This window comes from Telmatherina bonti (assembly GCF_933228915.1).
Source record: "Telmatherina bonti genome assembly, chromosome: 7".
Taxonomy (NCBI): Eukaryota; Metazoa; Chordata; class Actinopteri; order Atheriniformes; family Telmatherinidae; genus Telmatherina; species Telmatherina bonti.
In genome coordinates, this window is record NC_136625.1 from 33205615 (window position 1) to 33225933 (window position 20319).

The 20319-nt window shown below is 39.3% G+C and overlaps 1 protein-coding gene across 1 annotated transcript in view; it reads left to right on the forward strand.

The window, feature by feature from the left end:
* Window positions 1–660: 660 nt before the first annotated feature.
* The window catches only part of slc1a7a (solute carrier family 1 member 7a), a gene marked incomplete at both ends in the record, with an annotated part of 43598 nt that continues 23939 nt past the window's right edge, over window positions 661–20319 (forward strand). Inside the window, 2 exons of the mRNA XM_079243646.1 lie at window positions 661–801; window positions 6224–6303. Coding sequence (XP_079099772.1) covers window positions 661–801; window positions 6224–6303 — 221 coding nt within the window. The remainder of the gene's footprint in view (window positions 802–6223; window positions 6304–20319) is intronic.

The window sequence follows — 20319 nt, forward strand, 5'->3', positions numbered from 1 at the left end:
CAGGGACAATCTGCTGTCCAATTGTTCAGAGAGCACTCTAATCCAGCCTTAGATCTGCGTTGTGCAGCACAGCCTAATAGGACGTAGTATTAACCCTGATGACAATACTACCAGCTGTCGCAGTGGCCCTCTGTTGGCCGCTGGTAGAAGTGTGTCCATGAGGGGGGTGGGGGGTGGGAAGGGAGCTGGTGGAGGGGGTTGACTGACAGAGAAGGAGGCAGATGCAGATGGACAGGGATAGAGAGAGTGAGTCTGTGTGATGCTCTTAGTTTGACGTGAACTAACGAAGGTTGCAGCTCGGAGGAGAAAATTCCAGAAGTGCTTTCTTTTTGGACAACTACCTCGATTTAACTTCTCATCCTTCTTCATTATCTAAATCAAATCTTGTTTTTTGTTATTTTTTCTGAACACATTTTCTTTCATGGTTACTTTTCTGTCTCACGAGCCCAGCTTTTCTTTCATCACCAAACGTCCAACCACCTTTCCTCACCTGCTGCATCTCCGCCCTGATACTTGTGGCAGTGTGGTGACAGTGGTTGGCTCTGTACTGGCTCTGTATGGCTGAATGAGGTGGTGTGAGGGGGGAGCTTGCTCTGGTGGTTTTCTCTGAGGGATTGCGTAGTTGAAGTCAGGACCAGGACAAACAGGTGGAGGAGGAGGATGGCAGTGGCTCTGGAAGAAGTGTGGGGCCGAGTGAAGAACGTCTGCAAGCAGAACGGACTGCTCATCCTGTCTGTGCTGGCTGTGGTCATCGGCTGTCTGCTCGGCTTCTTCCTCAGAGGCAAGCAGCTCTCCGAGCAGGTCAGTTGGTTGAAATACTGGAGGCTGAATGGGATCCCCTCCTACCACCACAACCCACACTTCCTGACAACAAACAGACACTTGCCTTACCCTCCCCCTTTCCTACCTGCCTTATCCCCCCCACCTCAAATGTCTCAACATGATCCCCTTAAATGCCAGTGTGGATTCAAACACAACCTAAATTCAAGACAGAAACCAGTTCCTTCATCCCTACAGCTCCTTGCTTTGACTCCACCTTTGCAGGGATACACTGCTGGTTTATATGTAGTTCATGGCGGCGTTGCCGCAACTTCAAATCAAACATAATTCTAACCTTAAAAAGCCAAATTAACCTCCAAATCATTACTTATCACTGATTTATCTGTAGTCAGGAGGAAATTATTGTACTGTAAAGAGTTAAATACAGAAAATGCTCAACCACACTTCTATAGAGATGCTTAGTTCAGGAGAAAAACCTGTTTGCCCATTGATAAATAGTGCAGGTTTCATGACTATGATTGGCCACACAGTGGTCTTTATAAAAAAGGAAGTGGAATGTAATCTCTGAAGGATTGCACTTTACAGATGAGAGGACTGAGTTAATAGATGTTTTATTTAAAGGACTAACACAAGGCTTAAACTACAAATGCAAAATTGAGCCAAAATTCCAGTTAAAAACCTCAATGGTTGGGTGTTTTGATTACACTCCATGATCTCCATGATGGCTACCATGGCCCATTCTCATAAATCAAGGTCAGAATGATTTACAATCTCAAACCCGGCTACTACAAGGGAGAAAAGGGACATTTCACTCCCTACAAAAAATAAGCAGCATGATTTTTTTCCCCCCTTTGAAAAAGGAAGACAGAAAAGAAGTGAAGCAGTATTATTTGCTTAGATTGTGTACGGCTTTAGTGAGTCTATGGCAAGGGATTGCTTAAGGGGAGATTAGTTGTGAATCGCCCACAGAACCATCAAGTCAGCATCATACCATTTGTTCTTACTTATATAATTCACACAAGACTGAGAGGGAAGAGGAATTAAATAGTCAGATTTCAGAGAATGGTAGGAGCCTGCTAGGAAAGGATGCCAAACTAGATTAAAAAATATGATGTTTTATGGAAAACAGGATTGTTCTGTAATTGGCTCTGATTTGTAATGAATGGAGACAGCTCCAGATATATGGATAGCATGCTGATGCTCTCAAAGTCATCCAATCATTCATTTATTTTCTGAACCACTTAGCCTATCCCATCATCATTTGGCAATAGGCACCCTGTACTCATCACCAGTTGTGTCAGAGTCCTTTAAAAGTAAACTGTTTTTAGTTGAGCACACTGCATGCTTAGCATGCGAACATTGCAAGTTTACTAGTTTGTTTAGCATGTTAGCATGCACCAATAGCAGGTTCAGTAGTTTGTTTAGCTTATTAGCATACAAGCATAGCAAGTTTAGTAGTTTGCTTAGCCTATTAGCATGCAAACAAATCAAGTTCACTAGTTTGTTTTTTGATGTTGGCGTGCAAACATTGCAAGTTTAGTAGTTTTTTAAGCATGTTAGCATGCACAATTAGCAAGTTCAGTTGTTTGTTTAGTATGCTAGCTTGCCAGCATATCAAGTTTAGTAGTTTGTTTTACCAATTAGCATGCAAACAAAGCAAATTCACTTGCTTGTTTTAGATGCTAGCATGCAAACATAGCAAGTTTAGCTGTTTATTTAACCTTTTAACATAATCATAGCAAGTTCAGTGGTTTGTTTAGCCTATTAACTTGCAAACAACGCACGTTTAGTTTAGTTTAACTGGTTAGAATGAAAACATATCAACTTAACTTGCCTAATTTAACCTTTTAGCATGCAAACATTGCTAATCAGCACCAGACACTTGGATTAATGTTTGACACTGACAAAAAGCTGCATTCTTTTTATGGGACATGAGAAGAATCACAAAGAGGAGCACATTATTATCACAGTTTATGAAACAATCACAAAATGGCTGACACTGAGCAGGTGGAAATGTCAATGCTAATGAAAAAAACAAATTTGACTTTTGTCAGAAGTGTTTCAAAGTAAATTCATCATGAAAATGTCATTTTAGGATTAAGTGGCTTCTTTATGCTTTCAGTCAGTTTCATTGTTGTTAGAACACATTACCTACTCAATCAAGGTTGAGCATAAAATTGCTGTTATTTGATTAAAGTTAAGAAATCATAATGCCTTGAGTAGAAACAGAAACTGTGCTAGCATGTCACCATCATAGCTTATGACTCAGCAATTATAATGTTAGGACAGAAAGTTTGGACACACTTTCCCATTAAATCTAATGGGAAAGTGTGACCAAACCTTTGAGGAAATTGCCAACAAACGGTGGGAATATACTTTCTATGCTGACGTGAGACTTGTGGAAGATGATGTTAAACCTTACAGGTGACCTACATCTTACATCTTCTTTATATAAGCAAACATTTCCTCTGTGAGCAAGCTGGTATGAGTTAAGGATTCCAGTCATGCAGCTCTGGAATAAATGTTTCATGCAAATGTTGACAGATTTAATTATTGGCAAAACACCAGTAATTATATATTTGAGCAAAGTCACTAACCATTAGATTCATTAACATGGAAAGAAGAGATCAAGAGGTAATATTAAAGCAGATAATATCACCATAAAAGACAAAGGAAACTATTTCAATTGGTGCTTATGTTTTTTTTTGTTTGCTTGTTTGTTTGCTTTTTTTATTTAGGCCAGGTTATATGTGCATGATCGAAAGTAATTATCAGACCAGCATACACAAAAGTATCAGGAAAAAAAACTGACAAAAAATACAGAAATTTCAGAAGCAGATCCCTGTGATTGAACAGAGAGAGCTGTACGACACATGCTGACAAAATCTGACAACGGGAGTATTAACAGGCTGGTTGGACTGGTGTCTGCTGCTGCAGATTTCAGTACCATATAATCATCAGACGATTGTTATCAAGACAAAGACTCAAAAACAGCCTTATTGCAGAACCTGTATGCCTCTTAGAACCGGTACATATGTGATCAAATGGTCTTGTGTGTATTCGTGTGTGTGCATGTGTGTGTTAGTTCTTCATTTAGCAGATGCAATGACAGCTGGGGATGTCCTTCAAACACACATGCAAAGTCTAGCTTGCACAGGCACGCACAATGCAACCTAGCACACATGTATGAGCAAGTGTATTTGTGTATATACTCCGTATGTCCTTATAAACCTACGCAACACCTCTCCTACAATACACACACACACACACACACACACACACACAAGCTCATTTAGCCTAAAAGCTCTGCTACACCAAAACAGAAGCAAAAAGCTTTTATTGCTCCATTATCTCACAGCACAGATGTGACGTTCTTAAACTTTATTTATTTATTCCCAACTCTTTACCCGTGTTTTGCCTTTTTCACAACAGTAGTCAGAAAAATGTGTCCCTATGTCTGCTGCCTTTTAAGCTACGTGTAAACACATTCATGTCAGCCAGTGTTTCTCAATTCCAGTCCTCAGCCCCCCCGTAAGGGTGATTCTGTTGGGAGTTACTTGAGGGGAAATCCACGGTTGTACCTGCTGTTTAGCGAACCATCGGATAAATTAATGGCAATAACTGCCAGGATGTTATTTATACCCTGTTGGCTCCTCATTCCCTGACCCAAATGTCTGCTTGCAGCAGGGAAACCGTGACATGATAAACACGATAAGTTTATTATGGCAGTGGCTTTATTGCAGTAAATTTATTCAGTCAGGTCCTGATCATTTTGTTTCCGTCTCACAGATTGTGAGTTCTTTTACTCTTTTTGTTTGTTTGTTTTTTCAATTATTCTTGATATTGTCTAATCTTTTCAAGCTGGCTGTGAGGTCAGCCAGTAACCGTGACTCCATGCGACAGACAGCTGCTTTTTCATAAAAGCTGAAAATCCAATTAAAGAGAGCGAAGTGTAGAGTTGAAGAGAAGAAACTCAACAGGTCCGAGCTCTTCGTAGAAAAGTTACGAATACCACTGACTTGTAAAAGGCGGTTTTGAATGACAAACCTTCTGGTTTTTTACTGTCAGGACTTCTGCGAAGATCTTTTATGTTTTAAGTCACATCTGTGAAAGAAGAGAAGACATTCCTGTAACTTCGGCTGTAAGCAGAAACACAGTCAATAAAAGATGCTCGGTGAATTCAGAAGGAGAAGTTAGATGAGACGAGAAGTCCGTGCACAACGTGCTTCGAAGGCCGGACTCCATTCAAGGCATTAAAAACGAGATAAAGGAATCTTTGTTTGTTCTATCTATAGATTTATTTCATTCTTCAACCAAACAATCAGTCCAAACTCGAGTCTTACAGCTTGAATGGAAGGAAAAATAATACATAATTACCAAACCCCCCCTCCCACACACACACACACACACACACACACACACACACACACACACACACAAACCATGAAGCATTTAAAAGAATTCACATCTTTGTTGTATTTTCTTATAAAAGTGGCTTAAACAAGTTTTCAAATGCAATATTTGATTTTACTTTATTATTTTCTTCATCCAGATTATGCCATCGATGTCTCCACACATCAGTGCAACGCTTTTATTCTGAAAATCTCACATCTCTCTAATGGCTTTGTCTCAAATCTCTCCTGGATATAAATCTGTAAACATTTCTAATTAGTTTTATACCTTCAGAACACTGTTTCATCTAAATCATTACATCTTAATCCAAGTAATCAACCAGATGGATCTCTATTTACATCCAATAATGACCCTTATTGCTCTTTTTTGTGATGGGGGTGGCAGTGGCTCAGGTGGTAGAGTCAGACAGCCTGTGACCAGTGGTCACCCTGAGGGGGACACCAGCCGTTCCTGAGGGCCAGTCTCAATGCAGAGGGTTGCATCAGGAAGGGAAACCGGGGTAAAACATGTACTAAAGCGCGACACAGGCTTCCGTACCAGCTGGAAGCCGAAGCTTCGCTGTGGCGACCCCCTTCAAGGGAAAAAAGCCGAAGCATAAACAACATTGCTCTTCTTTAATGGAATGAAAACTGGATTAAAGCATATTTTACATTAAGTTTTCTTATTTCACTGCGATAAGTCAGATATAAAACAGATCCAGTGCAATATTTTTCAGTCAATATACCTTATTTAGTTCAATAATTCATCACTTTTATTCAGAATTCATCAATAATAACACCCAAAAACTTCATTACTCTTCATCTGTCAATTCTAAAACCTGCTGTATCCAAAGAAATGTCCTTGTTAGGACTTCTACGTCTACATATACTGTTTTATCAAGATTTATAGATCATTTATCTACATTGGACACACTTTTCCATTGGGTTTGATAAGAGCATGTGCTCAAACTTTTGACTGGTAGTGTCTGTCATACAAAGGCAACATCCAGCACAGTGACTGATGAAATATTATTTTTCTCTGCTGCTTGCAGGAAGTGAAGTACTTCCAGTTTCCTGGAGAGCTGCTGATGAGGATGCTGAAGATGTTAATTTTGCCACTCGTCGTATCCAGGTATGAGGTGCAGCTGTACGAGACAGCAACACTTAAACACACACCAGTCTTTCCATACGTTGTGTACACAATGCAGTAGATAAAAGTGTGAAAATGTTCTTTGGATTTGCACAGCTTGGCAAAATGAATACACATATATATATATATATATATATATATATATATATATATATATATATATATATATATATATATACATATATATATATATATATATATATATATATATATACATATATATATATATATATATATATATACATATATATATATATATATATACATATATATATATATATATATATATATATATATATATATATATATATATATATATATATATATATATGTATATATATATATATTTTTTTTTTTTTTTTTTTTTTTTTTTTTTTTTTTTTGCATTGCCAGAAGTAGGAAGTGAAAACAGCTTTGCATTATGATTTTATGTCATTTTGTACAGTGATGCAGTAAAGTGAGACAAATTAAAGAGACCTGATGTGAGGCTTTTTTTTTTTTTTTTTTTTTTTAAACTATGCAGGATTATTTCACTGGCATTGAGCTGCTGCCTCTGGCAGGGATTAATATGACTGTGAATTGTTGCCATGTGAGAAATCATGGCTGTTTACTTTGTCTCACCTCATCTCCTGGATCAATGAAATATAAAAACTCTCTGTTCTGGGAGCAATTTAGATGTTCTCTGGAGAACACCGACTCTGCATGAAGGTGATTGTTTGAATACTGATAAGAAGTGACTGAATAGAATCGCATCATAAAGCTGCAAAAATGGTGATTTAACATGTTAGATGCTGGAAGATAAAACATGGGAGGAATGTAAAATTACAAATGCAGAGTGAGATGAGAATAAATAACTGCAATTGTCACAGTCTTAATTAAAAATAAGTGAAATGGAAAACATCTCAAAGCATACAAAGCAGTGAGAAAACAACTGCAAGTGAGAAAATGTCTGCAATTAATCTGCGACAATGAGACCACATATAAAGCAGTCCACGTCTGATTTCTGGTGCAGTCTCCATGCAGCATCATTAGTTAGTTACGTCTGGCCTGCAGGGGTTTCCGATTGCACCGCTTCATGATGATTGGGATGGATGAAAAGCACAAACTAGAGGAGATTGTTGCTGCACCCAATTACCTTTTTTTTTTTTTTTTTTTAAACCATCAAAGATTAAAGAGAAACGTCTCTATGGAAGTAAATCTGATGTCCTTTTGTTGCTTGGGATGCATTCTCAGGAGAGCGCCAGATTTTCCAGTTTGATTATTTTAGGCCTAAAGCTCTTAGTTGCCTGCATGAGGTCAGTGATGTCTCTAACACACAAAACTCCCCAAACAAATCATGCAAACGCACCGGTTACATGCAGGGTGCTTTGTGCAATAAGCTACTTATAATCCATGCAACAGCAAAGACTGGATGAGAAGTTAATCCTCCCCCCCTCTCTGTCTCTCACTGGCTGCGTCCCCTCTGTGCTTTTATTTCTATCTCTCAGTGTTTATGTGCATTTTTTACAACGTTTTACTGCATGACTTATTCTCTGCACTACAAGCACAAGGCAGAGATCAGAAGGACGCTGTCTTACAAACACATGACTGCTACGTCATGATCTCCCCCCAGCTTCACAGATTCGGGGCAGTGTATCACTTCAGTGCATGATTCCTGCCAAACATGAAGCACGTGACAGTGAGAGACATTTACTACAACTAATCTGAAGCATTGCCTACAGGCAGGGGGGGGGTGGCAAGCACAACCAGGCCCACGCACTGCTTCAGTGCACATTAAATTGTAAAAGTAAACATCTAATACTTTGTGCGTGGTCTGCAGCGCGTGGCGTCTTCCTCCTCATACCTGCCTGCCATTCGATTCAGGCAATAATTGCTAAAAGGAGATGGAAGGTGTTGTTGGCATCCTGCAGCTGCTGTGTTCTGACTCATCACTGATCACCTGCTCCCGGCCAATTTAAGATGATCTGCAGGGCGTCCCTGTTTCTCCACAAGCCGCTGACAACATGCATGCCTGCTGAGACGCAGAAACAGTGACGGATATCCTGCTTTTTTTTTTTTTTCCTCTCTGCTGTCAGAGTATCAAACTGGGATACGCAGACCGGCTGCTTGACATGATGCATGGTACAGTAGGGCTTATCTAGGGGTGAATATCCTCCCTCGCCCTATAGCCGGTCTGTCCCCATTTTTCCCCTCCCAGCGCCATCTGCGCACCAGCCACAGCGGAAACCAGATTATCCCATGAATGCGTCATGCAGAATCAATGGCCACTATGCTTACTGCCTGCTCATCTTCTGCTCCTTTTATTTTTTTCAGGCATTTCAATTAAAATACTGTTTGAAGTGATAAAATACCGACCAAACAGATCTATTTATGGCATTTTTGCATTATTTTGTTTGCTCATTTAAGATGCGTTGTGATGGTCAGATGTAATCAGATCTGATTGGGTACACCCTGCAGGTTGTTTACAAGGTCTTATAGAGAAATATGATGCACAAACCACCAGGAGGACGTTTTGTTCGGAGCTAAGCCACTTTGCCTCACAAAGGCATTTTTTGGTTTGCCGGAAATTTAAAAGTATGATTAAGGATTTTGTGCAGGTCAGAGGGTCTAAAACTGTTCGACAAACATGGAACAGCATGTGTTTTATTAAGTCTGAGCACCCTGCTCCGATTTCCATTTGCTATTCCTGCCTTTTGGATTTAAGATTAAACCAACAAGCCACATTTGGAAAAGCCTGTTCCAGTGATATTATACAATATATTTGCTCGGGTGGCTCAGCATTTGCCAGATCAGAACTCAGTGTCAGCCATTACACAGGAACGGCGTGGTTTGTCATGTAATTAGTCTCAGTACAGACTGATTTACTTGTACAGCACCTGAAAATGTCTCAGTGTCACTTCCAGTTCCGTATAAAATGAAACACATGCTAACTGTTTACATTGTGGTCATTTGATTCCAGGCTGCAAAAGCAAAGTCGTCTTTCTGTCTGTCAATTTTATTTCCCCTCCAGCCTGATGCAGAAAGCTTTACTTGCATTTATGCGACACAATAAGCCTGATTTTTAATTCTTAAACTATTTTACATCCTTTGTTTGGCTCTCCCCCATCACTCTGTTCAGGAACAATAATTAATCAGCAGCCCTGCTAAACTGGTTACATATATAGACTATATGCTGGACAACAAACAAACAATTCAAACTTGCTAAGAGGAAGTATATGTTGTTTCTGGTTTCTGTGGCTTTATTACATCAGCATCTCCAACCGCGTTGCATTTCATTCAAATCAAACAGCTGTAATGTCAGCCTGCACCTTGGATGAACTCTGCAAATTTGCACATTAACCCAACATATAAGTCGCCCTGACCGCGAAAGTCCAAAGCAGAGGAAGCTTAGTGGTCGGTTATGCTGTCAGGCTGTTGGCAAAAACTGGGCCAGTGTGGATTTGAAGACAGAGACGTGTGACTTTGTTGATCTATTTCTGACTAAAATCCAATTAACTGAAATTAAAATAACACTTTATAAATCATTAAATAGAAATAAAGTTGCAACTATAAGAATTAATAAAGAGAAAAAATATTTTAAAATGAAAAACAAAAGTTGTTCAGAAGTTGTTCATGTAGCAGGGACAGAGGTGTGGTTGTAATCTCCACCGTCTCCATCACCATGAATGGGATTTTTGTTTGCTGCTTAGCAACAAGTGAGGTGATGACATCATATGCAGGTAACTCTTTTTATGAAAACACAAGCAACAGTCTAAACTCTGGGGATGCAAAGGTGCTCTTTCATAACGATGTGTCCAAATGCTTCCATAAATGTATTGCAGTCCCATCACATTTATACTGTTGGTATAAATGAGCGTTTCTCCATTTTTGCTGCCACGTGGGTTCAGTTTCAGACAGATATGAAGCAGTTTGAGCTGTTTGCTGCTGATTCCATGCATGCTGATGAACTTTTATCTGCTCTGACACAAGCTGTTTCTCTGATCAAAGCTAACTAACCGGTAAAATACAAGCGATTGTCTGGCACAGCTGTTGTCTGTGTGATTTGTATCATTTTGTCCTGTTAATTCAAGCTGATTTATAAGCATCAGCATGGCCAAACATCATTAGCAAGGCACTGTTGGCTTTTGGAGGGCTGTAAGTCTTGTTTTCTTGAAAAAAAAAAAAATCCACCTTCAGAAACATAAATGCATGTCTATGTCCTATCATCATCAGGTCATTAATGTGTTTTATAGGGGCAGAGGAGTCAGGAACATGTTCTTATGATGTTTCACTGAAACACATAATTCTGCACTCCTCAGATTCAGTCAGATATTCAAGTTCATCCTTTTTATTTGCCACATGATGAGCCAGAGAAGCAAGTGTTTAAATACCGTCCATTTAAACCTCCTTTTCTTCTCTAATAAATTCCTGACTTCTCCTTTTTAACCATTAGTACCAGTTGGATGTGACAAGTGTGTGTTTACTCAGTCTCCTTGTAGGGTATCTCCACCTTATTCACCACTGGAAGGCTACGATTCTTAAAGTGTGAATGATGAATACTGTTCAAGGCTACAATAATACATGTCGATTCTGCAGATGGAATTTATTAGTGAAGCCGTACTAATTCATTACCCTTGTTGCGGATGATACTGCAACAACAACAGTTCTGTTTCATCAGCCAGCGTCCAGCAAAATAGTTAGCCCAACCACAAGTCTTTGTCCAAAAACATCTGTTTTAGGGGAAAATTAAAGGGTTTTAAAAGGTTAACGTGTCTAAATTTGACTCATATTTACTTAATGATTAATAAATGGGAGATATTGCCATTCAGAAAAATAAATAAATAAATTTGACTTATATTGAGGATCGCTTGGGTTTTGGAAAACAGAGTCAGCAACTTGCACATCGAAACAACTGCAAATATAATAGATTTCTTTTTTTTCTAAATCTAAAAGATCTTTTAACCAGCACCATACCCGAACCAGTATAACAGGACAAATCTGGGGGTGTTTTTTCTTTAAAGCTCAGCAGAAAAGCTCAACAAAACACAAACGAGTACTCAAAAACTAAAATCCTTTTTTTTTTTTTTTTTTTTAAAGTTTAGATATTGTGTAAAATGTAAAACTTTATTTTGATTTGATTAAGCAATATCTCATTTACAGAACACAGAAATAATTTATTAATCCCCAAGGAAATTCAATATTGTAGTAAATATTGACAATACGACAACATATTGTAGAAATGTTGAATGTGGGACATTTATTATTATTTCAAGGAAAATTTTAACTCATCCTTTTATTTGTCGAAGAAAACGTTTTAAAAAGTTGAGACAGGGCAACAAATTGTTAGAAAAATAAGTTTAACTCAAAAGAAAACAGCCAGTCGGACATGCTGCAGCTAATGAAGCCCATTTGGAAAGAGACAGCAACATGAACGCAAACAAAAGAGCACCTTAGAGAGGCAGAGTCTCTGAGAAGTTCAGCAATCTGTGACAAAACTCTCTCTGCAGATTTATGGAATGATTTTAGGTTTTATGAGTCAGGAGTTATTGATGGATGCTCGTCATTTGTGGTTCCCCAGAAGTATTGCATTAAAAACAGTTTCATGTCACAAACAGTGTTGGTTTGTCTGTCTGTCTGTTCGCAACATAATTTAAGAGATTATGGTCACATTTTCATAAAATCTCAGAAATAGAATCAGGAACAAGTGATTATATTTTGCCAGTGATCCAGAATTTTTTTCTAATATTATTTAATACAAGGAGATGGGGATAATTTTGCTATTAGAACTTCTAACTCAACAATGTAGCCCTCAGTCACTGGCAAAATAAACAAACATTGCATTGGCTTTGTGGAAGTCTGTGCTTCTGGTTTTGTCATGAAATCACTACAAGGATTAGAAACACTCCCCAAAACCTCTAAATAAGAACAACATTCATGATGTCATCCACAAACACAAGATAAAGCTCTGCCACGCAAAGAAGGATCCAGAAGCAGTGTTATCCTCTCTCGACAAGAAAAATTCAAAATTTGAAAGTCTTCTGAATCATAGACATCTTGTCATCATGATGAGCAGATCCTGCCTTTTGGATGATCTGGGGATAAAATTGGAAATTTATACACCTAGAAAGACAGCATTCATTCATTATCCTAACCGCTTAATCCAATGAAGGGTCACAGGGAAAGGGCGAAAGGCAGGGTACACTCTGGACATATCACCAGGCCATCACAGAGCCACACAGAGACAAATAACCACTCACACTCAACTATGGGCAATCTGGTAACCAATTAACCTAATATGTATGTCTTTGGATGGTGGGAGGAAGCCGGATTACCTGGAAAGAACCCACATGTACATGAGGAGAACATGCAAACTCCACACAGAAAGACCAAACCTTGCCCCAGCCAAGGATTGAACCAGCGACCTTTTTGCTTATCTCACAGTGCTAACCGCTGTGCCACCATGCAGCCGACAGACAACATCAGTGTTAAAAATACAAAGTATTGTGTTGATCCACCCATCCAAGTTCATTTTCATCCATCCATCCCTTCATCATCCATCCATCCATCTCTTTATCATCCATTCATCCATCCATCCATCCCTTTATCATCCATCCATCCATCTATCCATCCCTTTATCATCCATCCATCCATCTATCCATCTCTTTATCATCCATTCATCCATCCATCCATCCCTTTATCATCCATTCATCCATCTATCCATCCCTTTATCATCCATTCATCCATCCATCCATCCCTTTATCATCCATCCATCCATCTATCCATCCCTTTATCATCCATTCATCCATCCATCCATCCCTTTATCATCCATTCATCCATCCATCCATCCCTTTATCATCCATCCATCCATCTATCCATCTCTTTATCATCCATTCATCCATCCATCCATCCCTTTATCATCCATCCATCCATCTATCCATCCCTTTATCATCCATTCATCCATCCATCCATCCCTTTATCATCCATTCATCCATCCATCCATCCCTTTATCATCCATCCATCCATCTATCCATCCCTTTATCATCCATTCATCCATCCATCCATCCCTTTATCATCCATTCATCCATCCATCCATCCCTTTATCATCCATTCATCCATCCATCCCTTTATCATCCATCCACCCATCCAAGTTAATTTTCATCCATCATCCATCCATCCATCCATCCATCCATCCATCTATCCATCCATCCATCCCTTTCTCATTCATCCATCCATCCATCCACCCATCCCTTTATCATCCATCCACCCCTCCATCATCCCTCCATCCATCCACCCATCCCTTTATCATCCATCCACCCCTCCATCCATCCATCCCTCCATCCATCCATCCACCCATCCCTTTATCATTCATCCACCCCTCCATCCATCCATCCCTCCATCTATCCATCCCTCCATCCATCCATCCATCCATCCATCCCTCCATCTATCCATCCCTCCATCCATCCATCCCTTTATCATCCATCCCTTTATCATCCATCCATCCATACATACATACATGTTAAATGACTAGAACATCAGGGCATTACAGAACCAACGCAGACAGACCAACAACCAATCACAATCCCTTCTGGGGGAATTTAGAGAGACTAATTATCTTACATGCAAATTCTTGGATGATTTACAGAAAATGTCTTTTTAGGATAAGTTTTGCACATCTCAGCAAAACAATACCAAACACATACCAAGCCCAGACACTGGTCCGGACTGGCTTCAATTCACTTCACACCTTTTACGAACCGCAAACAACTTGAAAGATAAAAACAACAAAGAAGATACAGAACTGTTGAGTAGAAGTCCTGTTTTACACAGAAATGTGTGAACTTTGGTGTCTCAGTTGTCCAGCAGCTGGTCTCCTCAGGTGTCTGGTGTGTATGGCCTCTTGTTAAAGGAAGTCAGGACGCCACCCAGCGACAAACATGAAAATGTTTTGATGCCATTTAATTGAAAATGAACTTGAATTTAACATGAAATACAAAAATGTTTCACTTTCAGTAATATGCTTTCCATATTCTGTTATGAGTCCACATTTTCTAATCATTACGTACTTTTATTTTTTTACATCTTAACTCCCGATACATAGGTATTAAAATACCTATGTATCGCTGTAGTCTTACAGGTAGTTGCTACACATTTAACACAGGTGTTTTGCTTATCGTTTCACTTTCTACAGTAACCAGAAGTTTCAGGTATAAAACTGACTTGCAGTAAGTTTCACCTCAGTTATGACGGTTAAAAGAGTTATTTATATGATGTTACCTTCTGCTGATCATGTAGCAGCTCACAGCGCTGAGTAATTACCAGTTAAAGATGAGGCACAGAGAAGGTTTTGACTTAAAGTCAAGATGCAAAGGTTCTATATAAATGTCATAAACAATTGACAGATATTCCAAGAAAAAAGCCATTGGAGCTAATGAGATGCCTGCAACCTGCAGGTTCCTCTGTTTCATCTTTAAGATTCACCTCACTAAGCCTCTCTTGTGCTGCTAATAAAGCATGCAGAGACATCACAATGATGAGGCACTCGGTTTACGTGGATTTGAGTTATGTGTTCTAATTATTTCAACCAACAAAGCTGCAGGTGTTGGTTGTGATGAGTGTAGGAAAACAAGCAGCTCTGCAGCTGCATGGAGTGTTCTTGGTTTGCTTGGTGGGTCAGGAAGCAGAGTTGGATGGACAAGAGATTTATAGAAAATTGGTTTTCTTAATCTCAAAGGACAGAGAGAGATGGATAAATACAGCAAAGTAGTGAGGGTTTCCCTTCCTGGCTCGTCCTGATGGTCACACAGCCAAGACTGAGAAACCTGCCTGACAAATGTTTATTTAATGATTAAATGGATTGTTCTGTTGCTTTTAATACAGCTGAAAAGCTTTTGTTTGTCAGATTAATCATCACTTGGGTTCCATAAAGGAATATCTGAAAGGTGTCATAAATAAAGCTTAGTTTGAATCCACAACTTTATGCTCGGAAATATACCCGAGTGATGAGCTGAATATTGATGCAACCTGTTTTATTCATTCATTCATTCATTTTCCGAACCGCTTATTCCAATTCAGGGTCGCGGGGAAGCTGGAGCCTATCCCAGCTGGCTTTGGGCGACAGGCAGGGTACACCCTGGACAGCTCGCCAGTCCATCGCAGGGCCAACCTGTTTTATTTTACACAAAACTTTATAAATAACAACCAAAACAACACTACAGTGGCAGCAGATCCAAAATATAAAACACTGAACACAAACTGGTTGGCTTTTAGCTCAACTGGTTGAGCAGCTGCCCGGTCTGGACACAGCCGGCAGACGGTCAAATCCCAGCCTGACACCCTGCGCTGCACGTCACACCCCCTTTCTGACCTCCTTTCCTCTCTCTCCAACTCCATAAGAGCCACAGTCAGCAGGCCTAAAGCAAAGGTGATCTGTAATATTACAGGTTTTACTGTATTACTTCATGTTTGCTGTATTTTTAATACCAATAAGATCACAGAAACACACAGCAAATCTATTTGTCTGGTGTAAAGTAGCATAAAGAAGCATATGTGTCAGTTACATACATAAAACATACAAATATACAGACATTACATACATGCAACATACAAACATTTCTATTTTAGAAAAAAAGATACTTGTGACTTGTTACTTGATTAAATTTCTCATCATATCCGTATAATAGTCAACTTAACTTCAAGTTTAATGCTGTTAAAAGTGTCTTTGTCCTGTAAATACATTCATACACTTATCTGCTGTTCAACTCGGTCCTGCGAGCGCTGCAGCCCTGCAGGTTTTCTGTGTATCCCTGCAACAACACACACACACACACACTATTTTAATTATTGAGTCATTGTGCAGATCCCTTTCATTTCCTTTCGTGAGGTAAAAACACACTACAGGCTCAAATATCAACGTGACGTGTCACAAATCTGATTCCTGTCTCCGAAACTGTAAATCTTTTTTTTCTTACAAAAAGATTTGGATAAAACTAAAACTTGAAACTGTTCATAAATGTTGATCTCTGTTCCTGATGCAGCTTAGATTCGTCATCAGCAGGGCATCGGACTTGCTCCTGCATGTCAAAGGTCACGTTCCACGTGTTGCTAGAGTTTACTCTGGGTGGCAGAAGGTGCTAATCCACAGTCCGTTTGTGCAAGAGATTTCTGCTTTAAGACCCTGCGTGACCGATGTTTTCTACGCTCATTGCATGTTTGTTTGTTTTTTACTTCCCTCTGACCCGACTTATTTTTCTCTCAGCCATGAACCTTGACAGCTAGGTGTTTAGATTTCATTGTAAAGATAAGAACTGGATTTACATTAGAAAAAGAAAAAAAGCGAAACAGTGACAAGATTCTCCAAAGTTACGGTCATATCTTGTAAATTTCCATCATCACATGAACGTTCCCTCCACACTATGGACTATGTTTTGGACAGCAGCGTAAATGTTCACATTACACGATTTCTGCTGAGACCTCATGTGATTATCTGGCAACTCCTGCCTTCCAAGGAGCTCTCTTTCATCTGGATGTGGGATTACTGGAAGGCTTTTGCAGCAGCGAAGGTGCAGGAGGACACTGTAAGCTCCATATGGTCTAAAAATCTTGAACCAGATCTTCTGTACGTGTGCTCTAAATATATCCAGGCGGCTGCACATGGCAGGTGACGCACTGTAACCTCAGCTGCTCTCAGCGCAGGTATTCCTTACACTGTTATAAGTCTATTTAAAGCAGCTGGTGTCCTCTGAAGGCAAACGGAAATGTGAAAAGAAATGCATTTTATTAAAAGCAGCTCACTTTTACTTGTTTCTATAGAATTTTTTTTTTTTTTTTATTAAAATCATATATAAATGTAAAAGTACAATCATTTGTTTTGTTTTTCCAGAAGATGAATGTTTGGTTGTGTTTACAACTTCACTTCATGTGATCAAAATCAAGCAGAAAACTTCATTTTTCCTGCTGGGGGTCATCCAATCTCCAGGCAGCTGAAGGAAAGCCCCTTAGTTGTTTTATGCTGCAGTTATATTTAGTGTTCAATATACCAAAAGGTGAAAAAGGTTGAGTCCCTCTAGGCGTGTGTCACTCTGCGATTAAAAACGTTGTCTCATCATGACGTCCAGCTGGAGCCAGAAGGAGCAGGAGGTGGCGAACCTTTTGGCAGGAACTCAAAGTTTTTCTTTCTGATGAGACACCAGAGAGACTGATTTTAACTTGGGTCTGTTTGCCGCTGCGTATCTGACTGAATTTCACACCGCCGCGGTGAATGATGCAAACATGGAGATAATTTGACGGTTCCGCATAACAACAGTATTTTACTGGTAGCTGCACTGTGATCTGAAGAGAAAGACAAATCTCTGATAAAACAGATCAATGCGATGTTAGTTTACTAATACTTCCTCTGTCTGCAGTCGACCAGAAAGACAATTATTACTGAAAGACATTTTCCTCCTTCAGTCATCACTTCGTGTTTCTTGTTATTACTGTGGTGGTCAGAAGGGATGTAACTTTGAAACTTTCGATTTTGAAAAGAAATCATCATTTCTATCATCAAGGCAAGTTTATTTGTGCAGCACATTACATTATAATTCAAGGTGCTTTCCATGGAAGATTAAAAGCGAAAAAGATTCAAATGTGGCAAAAGCGGCAACGAAGAGCAAAAACCACAACAAATTCATAAATTAAATTAAAATGATTTAAAGCAAGAGAAAGTTCAGTTACTGTGTAGACTTCTGGCAAAGGAGCATGAAAATAGAAAATGCAAATGATAATCTTCTCCTAAAAGAAAACCACATTGTTTTCAGTGAAAATCAGAGGACAGAAGTCAGTAAATTAAGTTAAAAATGTTATTTATGTCAGTGAAGTTTGGTTTCAGTGAGCGTTGTCCAACTGCTGTTTTCATCAGCGAATATCTGCACCAAGACTTCCTGTTTCATCCACCAGTCACTGTTTGAACGCAAACGAGTTTTAAAAAGCTAATAAAACTAAGTTAATCCTTTAGCTGACATGATGCATAAGCTAGCTAAGCAGCTGCTATTTACCCCAACGCACCAGGTGGCTCCCAGGTGTAGGTCAAATGTAAACATATGAGTTTTGAAAAGACATATATAATAATTACAAATATATGATTGAATATTGTAAATTAAAACAATGATGCACATAAAAACTCAGTTTTTTGCTATTTTATCATGATTGTGTGTCAACCATGAAATTTTAGTTTAATTAAATTATTCAACTTTCTTACTCTGAGCATGTTGATATTTTCTGTTACTTCTGAACAAAAGTTCAGGATCCCAGCTTCACTTTTAATATTAAAAACTGAAAATTAATCCCAGGCTATTTTCCCCAGTAAGATTAAAAACCACAGCAAGAATGATACTGGTATGATGTAAGCCAAACGAGGGTGTGTGTTACGTTGACTTATAAAATGATCAAACATCAGTGATATTTAAACACAGTGGTACTGAGGTGGTTTGGAGAAGATTTGGACCGGCCCTGCATCCTTCCCAGCAGTTTACTTCTGCTGACTTTGCCCTGATGTCTGGCGGCGCAGGACCCGCCGCAGATCAGCCGTCCTGCACCAGCAGGTGATTAAGAAGGTTAGAAACTTGGCAGCTTCCGCGCGGCTAAATGAGGTTGCTGCAACACTTCTGATACAGTGAACTATTATTTGACAACAACCAGATGTGGCCAAGCTGTTGCTGTGACGTGACCTTTCGTCTGACTCAGTAGATGTTGACTGTGGATATACAGTAAGCCCCTCTACCAGCCATGGATTTCATGCAGCGTCCCCCACCTCCCCTTGCAATCTGTGTCCTGCTGAACATAAGCCTGCAGGGGACAACGACCCTGAGCTGGCAACATGGAGGCTGGAAAAGGCAAATTTTGATGCAGATTTGGATGGCGTCACATTGGCTCCTGGTTTTAAATAATAGTTTTACCAGTCTCTCCAGAGATTTTTCCTCCTTTAACAGACTTTTCAGAAACAGACGAGACTCTAAGGACTTGCTTTTCATGTTCATCTCATTTGTTTCATCTTTTACATAACTTATCAACCTGAACACAGATTCTTACTGATTCTGTCAACTCAGAGTCTCCAAAAGATGATGCTAAAGTTTTAGTTTTAAGACTAATAAACAAGAATAAAACAAACTTAACGACATGTCTGCAGTTCATTCTCCAGAAATTTGGCAGCACACTAATGGTCACGTAAGAAAGAAAAAACATCCTTAGTTAATTGTAAGTTAGAACATCGTGACATAAAACTTTTTCATCACATTGTAACAGCTGCTATGAACACACAACGTCAGATGAGGTGGAGCACATGAGATATGACGCTGTGTCATCATTTGCTTACAGTAATAACGCTGAAAGACAGAAACAGACTGTTTCTGTAAGCCAGGGCCATGCTCCATGTTTGTCTTCGCTCAGTGGGAAGATCTGACTTGGTGCTGATGCCATCCATCCAGTTTCATAACCGCTTTGTCCAATTCAGGGTAACAGGAAACTGGAGCCGATCCCAGCAATCACTGGGCGAGAAGCAGGTTCATCCTGGACACGGCCTGGGGCAGATGCATCACGTCTTATCCTGTGATGCATGTTAAAACTCTATCAGCGTATTTTACCAAACTTGCTTTATGTTTAGAAATGTGACTTTGTGCTGCAGGGATTTTAGCTGCTGTATGTTTGGCCTGAAGAAAGCCACAGTTATTTTACACCTTTTTTTTTTTCAATCATTTGCTATTTTGGAATTTGCTGTCATGCAGTAACGTCTTATTAAACATTAACAACTTGCACAGCAGAGAGAAAAAGAGATTTATTATCAAACTTAACACTTACCAAATGAACTAGATGTAATTCTGACTGTTGGTGGTAACAGACTGAGCTAAAACGGTGGTAAATAGTAACTTTCTGAAGCCCTACGCAGCAAAAGTAAACGTGTCAGTGAAGTGGACATAAGCCTCTAAGCTGAAATACTCTTTACAGCCCATTTAAATGCTAATTTATCTCCTGTACTTGTAATGTGAA